This window comes from Pygoscelis adeliae, unplaced genomic scaffold (assembly GCF_000699105.1).
Source record: "Pygoscelis adeliae isolate BGI_AS28 unplaced genomic scaffold, ASM69910v1 Scaffold248, whole genome shotgun sequence".
NCBI classification, from domain to species: Eukaryota; Metazoa; Chordata; class Aves; order Sphenisciformes; family Spheniscidae; genus Pygoscelis; species Pygoscelis adeliae.
Genome location: NW_008825302.1, coordinates 38,370 through 46,190, shown reverse-complemented (window position 1 = coordinate 46,190; position 7,821 = coordinate 38,370). Strand labels below are relative to the sequence as shown.

Sequence of the window (7,821 nt, the reverse complement as noted above, 5' to 3'; positions counted from 1 at the left end):
AGGGTGCACGCAGGGCATCACCAGCCCCTTCTGGGGGGCATCCCTAAGCTCACGGAGCAGAGCAGCATCAGAGGAGTTTCTGCCTCCCGGGTGGTCCCTGGTCAGTGCGGACTCAAGCGTGGGCTTGACATGGTGCGGTGGAAGTCAGCATCAACCGGTCTGTGCGGGAGCAGCTCACGCTCGGAGGAGCGGGTGAGCGAAGGGCACACGGTGCCGTCACCTGTGTCACTGTGTCCCACCTGCCACCCCGGAGCTCGAACAGAGCTCAGCAGGTGACAGTAAGAGATAAGGATCATTTAAATAGCCAGGAAGCATTACCCAAGGATGGGCAGCACAAAGCTTAATGGGCAATTAGCACTGGCCCTAACCAAAGCCTGCTCCAATCAGCACTGTCAGCTTAATGAACGAGAGCAGAAAAGGGGGGACAGAGAGCAGGGGAGACATGAAAACGCAGTGCTGGTGGAAAAAGCTTGTGCTGTGCTCCCCACCCGGCCCCAGCCAGCGCAGCAAGGGACCGGCATGGGCAAGAAAAGGATGGAGTGCACAGAGCCATCCCCTCCCTGGGGCTGCAGCAGGGGAAGCCCTTACCCAGCGGATAGATCTGATTTAAATTAACCCCCTGGGCAGGCTGAAGCCGTGGGAGAGGTTAGGACTGTTTGAGATTTGTGGATTGGGGGAGATTCGCTGCAGTAGGGCCCAGGGCTACGTGGAAGTCGGTGCTTAACCTGGAAGGGACCCGCTGAGCTCTCTGATCCTGGGGGCCGCTGGAGCGGCAGTCAGGAAAACAGCTTTATTTGCGAGCAACGAAACCGGATCTGGAGGCACCGGGTGATGATAACCACATGCAGCCCCGGAGGCTATTTTTTCCACGGTCGTTTTTCAGAGCAGAGACACATTTTCGCATTGTTTCTATCTCTTGAGTGTAAACAACTCCCTTGCCAAAGACCTTCGTCCCTTTCCCCCGGCCACGGCAGCTGTGTCTCCAGGCCGCCCGGTGTCTGCAGAGCGGCAAAGTTCAGCTGCAGCAGCTTTCCAAGAAAGCAACACCAAAGCCATCCCTCCTCCCCCAGATTCCTTCTCTCCCAACAGCTCAGAGGAAACATCCTAAGCATTTTGCACAGGGTTTTATGGCTGTGCTGTTGCTTCTATTTTTAAATCAAGGGGGAAAAGACTTGGAGGTATTTATAAATAAAGGCTGCATGAAAACCAGCCTCTTTATCCAGAGCACTGTGCAGAGTGATAACTGCACTTCTTTTATATAAAAAAGCCATGGAGATCACGGGTGCATGGGAACACCCCTCCCTGCCCACCACTTCCACACGGCGCAGCCATAAACCAGAACAAACCAACCCAAAATGACCCCAAACCAAACCCCTGCGACTACAACTGCAAAGAGCCAGCAGCAGCCGGTGGCGCAAACCTTGGTGAGCCCGCGGCTCGGCGGAGGGACCTGGCGCGAGCAGGGAGCACGCGCTGGCGTCTCTGGACACGAGGCTTGTTGGGGATACGGAGTCAGGTGATTACTGTATTCCTGGCCCAGCCTCTAGCCACAAGCAAATCTTTCAGGCTTTCTACCTCCTTGCCTTATGGCAAGTTGCAACACAGCAGACGTTTCATTTACCGTGACCTTCTGGAACCAAGTAGTTTATAAAACATCATCTCAGGACCGGCTCTTTCATGTAACACAACCACATCACGAGCCAGATAACCTTCTGTCCAGCACACAGATAATACAGTTTGGGTGAAAGAGGTACCCCTGTCTACAGCATGCCTGATGCTGGTGGCTACCTGGCATCTCCTCTACCTGAATCCTTCCCAACCCCTCTTCTCTGCAGGGTAACAAAGACAGCAGTGCTTTTCCACCAGCAACTGTTGAAGAAGGACTTTTGAAGCCACCCCAGATAACCCAGATACGTAAGTCCCACCAGCATCTTATCTAACGGCATGCATCTGAGGTGTCCGCGCGAGAGCAACTGCCGTGGTTTTCCCACACGCGATGAAGACCAACCATTTGCTGAAGCCAGGATCATGGCTTGGAGCATCTCCGTGTCAAACTGGTTGTTCGGCCAGGCTCCACCTTCCTCTCCATTCTGGGAGCTATGGGAAAAGAAATAAAAAACAGCAAGTTACTGCAGCTCGGTCAGGAGGAGTGGGCTTGTCAGAGAGCATGAGAAGCCAAGGCTGCGGGCTTGTTTGCTGGTGAAGAGGTGTTTGCAGGCTTTAAATCCTTCTATTAAATAATACTCAAAAGTCAAGACACTTTCAGAGGTCTCCATCCCTCTCCAGGCTTTTGAAGAATAACCACTTGGGGTTAAAGCACCTGGGGTCTCAGTGGTGCTTCCAAGCAACACCTGCCTAACTCCTGCTGACTTCAGAGACAGCCAGCACCTCATCACCTCAAAATCCCACCAATGTAATATAATACCACGGAAAATGCTGGTCCTAAAGTCCCAGAGGTGCATGCACCCTTGTACGACCAGGTCCTCTGTTCCTTTGGCAGGCCATGTGAGTGGATGCACCTTTCAAGCTATTTCAGGCTACAACTCCATTCTGCAGCTTCATTCGTAAGACAGAGGGTGAGAAAACTCTGTGGTGTGGTGGGCTTTGGGATCAGCATGGAGCCAGCTGCCTGGCACTGCAAAACCTGCTCTGAAGGGAGGCCAAGAGCAGCTGCCAGCTCTGCAGAGGCGGCAGCAAACAGTCCTGGGGAGGCTGGAGCAATGGGGAGAGGAGAAAAGGGAGGTGGGCACCCATCTTGGTTCCCCAGGACTGGCTGATGGAGCGGTTGGGCACCACAGATCCGCCTGGGAAACCTCAGGGAATGCTACCAGGCTTTGATTAGGGAGAGTTTGTGACCGAGATAACTATCAGCAGTCTGTGCGCAGTCTGACAAGCCCCGCATTCATGTTTGCCAAGTGCCAGCTGTGCTCGGCCACTTCTCACTAGCAGCAGCACTTCCCCTCCGGAGAGGTCAGGGCTGTGCTCCCAGAGCCCCTCCAGAGCCTCCCTGCTTCCAGCAGAGAGACCTAAACATCTCACCAGCTTCCTGGGTCCTCCTCTGCTCTGACCTTAAGTGACCACATCACTCAGACTGCCAGTCTCCCCTCTCCCAGCTGAGTGCTCTGACCACCCGCAGCTCTCGCTGCCCACTGGGATGCCAGCTGCCCCTTGGCTGTGTGCTGGCTTGCCTGGGGCGAGGGCTGCCCTGCTCTTGCAGCTGGAAGCTCTCCAGAAGCGAGATGGGAGATTTGAAAGCCCTTCCCCTTGGAGAGAGCTGAGCCTGTTTCTCAGGCAAGCGTTCAAACCACCAGGCTGCAATGCACGGAGGTGGCCTCCTCCTCTACCACTGTGGTCCCAGCCCTTGCACCCAGGAGCTGCCAGCCCCCGAAGCCCTGGTCAGACCCAGAAGCCCTGCTCAGACATGCTCAAGCAGCCGAGATCTTCCCCAGCTCTGGGGTCTCCTGCCAGCAGCTCCGTGCTTGAGCACCCGGCAGCCCGCGCACTGCAAATGCCAGCGCAGGCACTGCCGGTGCCAACTCAACGCCGCATGCTGGGTGGCAGATGGGCTCTTTGCCACCCTGCTGAGCAAACCACTGCCCAAGTGACCCCGACGGTTGCACCCGCTGCAGCCCTCACACACAGGACAAGCTCAATATGGCCATTTCGGAAATGGGATGGACCCACAGGCACGTCCTTGAAGGTGGTATGTGCCACGATGACCTTGTAGTGCGAGCAGGTCCTGTGTCTAGGTCAGTGCCCCAGCTGCAATAAAGCTCTGCAAGGAGGGAAGCCCTGAATGCACAAGAGCTTTCTCCATCCTGCCTGTGCAAATGTCCTGCACACAGAAAGAAAAACTGCAGATGCACGGGATAGATAAGAGTGCCCGTGAGCTCTGATCAGGCCCCACATGCTCCTGCTCGGTCACACAGCTTGGTACGGACCCAGTGAGGGGTATATATGGGCAAACTCCCTTTGAAATACAAGATCTGAGTGTAAGGATGCATGTATGGACACTCCCAGGTACTCTGCTGAAAATCTGGTCTTAAGCAACCTGCCCAAAGACACGCAGGACCTGTGCCGGGACCACACGACCATCCATCCCTTCCCCTTCTGTACCGCCTGCCTGATCCATCCCCAGCCAGGTGCAGGGCACTGCTCTCACACCGGTTTATTTGTGGAGGATGCAAACAATCACTAATGTAGCAGAGGCTGCCCCAGCACGACACTGCCAACAGCACCGCTTCTGAAATACCTGCTGACCGCTGCAACCCAGGGCATTCCGAAAACTATTTATATCGCTCCTCCGCGACATGTGTGGTGGCACAGCTTCAAGAAGGCCAGAAGCGAGGCTTGCCCACCTCGCAAATTGATTTCAGCACTGGCATGATGGCTGTGCTGAGACTCCTCGGACGTGGGTACTGCTGCCCTGCACTCGGTGTTGTGCCAGCGAGCGGCGGTGCAGGCAGTCCAGGCAGCGAGGACAAAGCGGGGACAGCCCTGGGGCTGCAGTGACCCGTTAATGTCACAAGCAGGGCTGGGAATAGAGCCCTGGGATAGATCCAATAAAGGACTTAGGAAGCTAAACCCCATTGCAAACCACAACCCTTTCGGCCACCAGTTAACCCCGGCAGCTCCTGCCCCACCAGCTGGCAGCTGAGGTTCCCAGGTTTTTCAGGGCTGCAGGAGAGCTGCCCAGAAACACCCCGGTGCCTCCCAGCCGCTGGTCCTGGCTCGGGGGGCTGCCCTGGCATGCTGATGGGATCCAGGGATGGGGAAAAGGAAAACACAAGGAAGTGCCAAATCTTTTTTTTTTTTTTTTAAATTGTAATATTCCAGTGGTTTGAACTCTGTTTTGAAATCGGAGGCCCAGGTTCAACTCCCTCTTTGACGCAGCAGTGCCGGCATCACATTTTCCACCCCCCGAAAGACTCTTTCCTCCCCTCCCACCTCTCCTTCGGGCAACGGGCTGCACTGGACAGAAGCTCCTCCTGCCTCGTGTCAAAGCCGTGCCTCCGTGCCCTAGGACAGTGGGAATGCATAGAAGGAAAGGCTCACCCTGTGGTCAGGGCATTCACCTGGGATGTAGCACCAGGACCCCCAACCTCACTGAGCTCCCTAACCAGGTGGTCCTTGCTCTCCACCGCAATGACCCTTGGCCCCACGGCTGCATGCAGGCACAGACGGGAAAGCCGGCCACCATCGAGCACCAGACTTGCCCAGGGCTGGGTTGGAAAGCGGGGGGAAGAAAGGCCATGGTTAGTCCCTGCAGCCTGGGAGGGTGTTGAGCGACACAGCCCAACCCCTCCGGTGCACAGCACAAGAGGAGCGGCTGTACAAGAAATGTGTGGATCTTGTTCAGGTTGTTTTGACCTAGTGTTTTAGAGGTGTGTGCCCCCAGGGAAGGGTGACCCTGCAACACCAGTGAGCAGAGAGAGGTTCATCCCCAGAGGATGGGGAGACGGGCAGTGTTTCAGACCCTTTTCCTTTCTTCTGGTTTTAGAGAAGGAGTGAACACATGTGAACTCACGTGGTGGACTTCACTGGTTACGGTTATGCCCGAGTGTCAGGGGGACAGCCAAAGCCCGGCATCCCCTTAATGCCCTGTGGGATCACAAAAATCACAGACTGATTCAGATGGAGAGGGACATGAAGCACCCAGCCTAATGAAGGTGGGAAGGTTTCTGGTCCAACATCCCACTCAAAGCAGGGCCAAGCTTTCAGCTGGATCCAACTTTATATTAGATGCTCAGGGCTCTGAGCAGCCACATTTTGAGTATGAGATTTCTCCATCTCTCTGGCCTCCTGTTCCAGTGTTTGACCACCCTTGGGTGCAAAATGTTTCCTAATACCTACTCCAAATTTGTCTTGTTGCAACATGTGCCCATTGACCCTTGTCCTTTCACTGTGCACCTCTGAAGAGAGCAATGAGACCCTTCTAGCTGTCATACCTCCAAGCTGAAGGAGCCCTCTCAGCCTCTCCTCCCCTGCCACAGGCTCCAGACCTCTGATCATTTTGGTGGCTCCCATATGGCCATGTCTTTGTTGCAATGGTGAGCCCAAAAACCGGGCACAGTGCTCCAGGTGTGGTCCCGTAAGTGCCGAATTGAGGGCAACCATCTTTTCTCTTGACTTGCTGACTACAATCTTCCCAGTAAAACCCAGTACACAGCGTGTCTCCATCACAGCGAGGGTGCACTGGTGACTCGTGTTCAACCTGATGGGCCCCAGGTCCTTTTCTGCAAATCTACTGCACCCAGTGTTCCCAAATTTTGCACAAACATCCCCGAAGTTGTGCCTGCTCCCCATGATGACACGCAGAAAAGTTACTTTAGAAATGCCTTAGAGTTGCAAAAAGATGGTCTTGAGCTCACTTCTTTTAAGCAGAAAATTCAAGTGCCTCAATTACTTGCAGTGCAATCATCCAGAATTCAGAGGCACAGAAAAAAACAAGTGCTGTAATCTAAAAACACCCAAAAATAACTTCGAGCATTGGAAAAAAGCACACAGCTGATGACCAGACCTGGCTGTCTTCCAGGGCTATAGGATGGAGTTGTGAATCAGAGCTGTGAATCACTGATTCAACAGCAAGCAGCCTGCCCTGCCCTGCCCTGCTCCCCCTGCCTGGGGCGGGCAGACCTCAGCCCCCCTCCCTTGCAGCACTGCTCCCTGCTCGGCTCCAGCCTTGGGCGCTTCTGCGGGGAGGCTGCCCTGAACCGGAGGGCTGGTTCCTATGGAAGTGACTCCAAGGACTCACTGTTTTTAATACAAATGCCATTGACTCAGTAGGTTTTTTTCTAAAAACCCATCCCCCATAGGATAGATTTTTTTTTTTTTCTCTGTTCAATTCTACTCCACACTTCAAAGCTCAGAAAAGAGCTGGCTTTCGTTTTTGGGAACACTTCCAGCACAGCTAGGACTGGAGGGAAGGAAGCAAACCCACGTTTGAGACAAACCCAGGGATGCAGCATCTTAGGGGGCTCAGGGCATGGTGGACTTGGAGCACGGGACGGGGGTTGCGCCAGCAGAGGCACATACAGCCGGTGCACGGCCTGCAAAGACCTTCATTAAACCTGGCTACACGGAAATCGGAGAATGCCGAAACAAAAGGCTTGCCCTGCAGCCTTGACACAGCCCCACCGCGTGCTGCGTCACCAGGCTGCCCCATTACCAAGGGCTTCCACAAGCATCCGCCCGAGCAGCGCAGGGTGGACCCGGGTACTTTGCTGAGCAGCTATTTTGTGGCACCCCCAGCCACCACATCCCTTTTTAACTTCCACTTCGAGCACAGAATTATTCATTTCCTTGCAGGGTTGCTATGGAGCTCGTGACTATGGCAGCCGAAGGCCTTGCAAACATTTATTTGCACAACTGCCCGGTGGATTCCTGAAAAATTGTTTTCCTCGCTCTGCAGCTGGAAACACGAGCTATAGCAGCGCCACAACAAACTGAAGAAGCTTATTTGTGCTAGAGCAGTGCTCTCAGAGCCCCAGGGGCTGGAGAGGACAGCCCCGCACCCCATGGACGAGATCCCGGCACCCTGGGGGGTGCCTGGCAGGGCTGTGGGCAGCGTTTGGCCTGGGGATTTTCCCGGGACACCCTCAGCATCCTCCCTCCTCTCTCATTTGGGGCTTTCTGGCTCCTAGAGCAGCAGCCCCCCAGTCAGCACCACTCCCACCCCACAGCCCTGGCTGCTCCCAGGCTTCCCCGCTCCGAGGAGGAGGACATGGCTGGGGTCTGTTTCTCCTCCTAGCCTCGTTCCCTTTCACTCCCGGTTGCTCCTCACTCTGGCTGCCTGCTCCCACCCTCCCTTCCCCCCCCCCC

The 7,821-nt window shown here is 55.1% G+C and overlaps 1 protein-coding gene across 1 annotated transcript in view; it reads right to left on the bottom strand.

Moving 5' to 3' along the window:
- The window catches only part of LOC103921969 (protocadherin gamma-C3-like), a 38,626-nt gene that overhangs the window by 4,203 nt on the left and 26,602 nt on the right, over positions 1–7,821 (bottom strand). Inside the window, 1 exon segment of the mRNA XM_009330027.1 lies at positions 2,009–2,097. Within this exon segment, the coding sequence (XP_009328302.1) occupies positions 2,009–2,097 (89 nt within the window).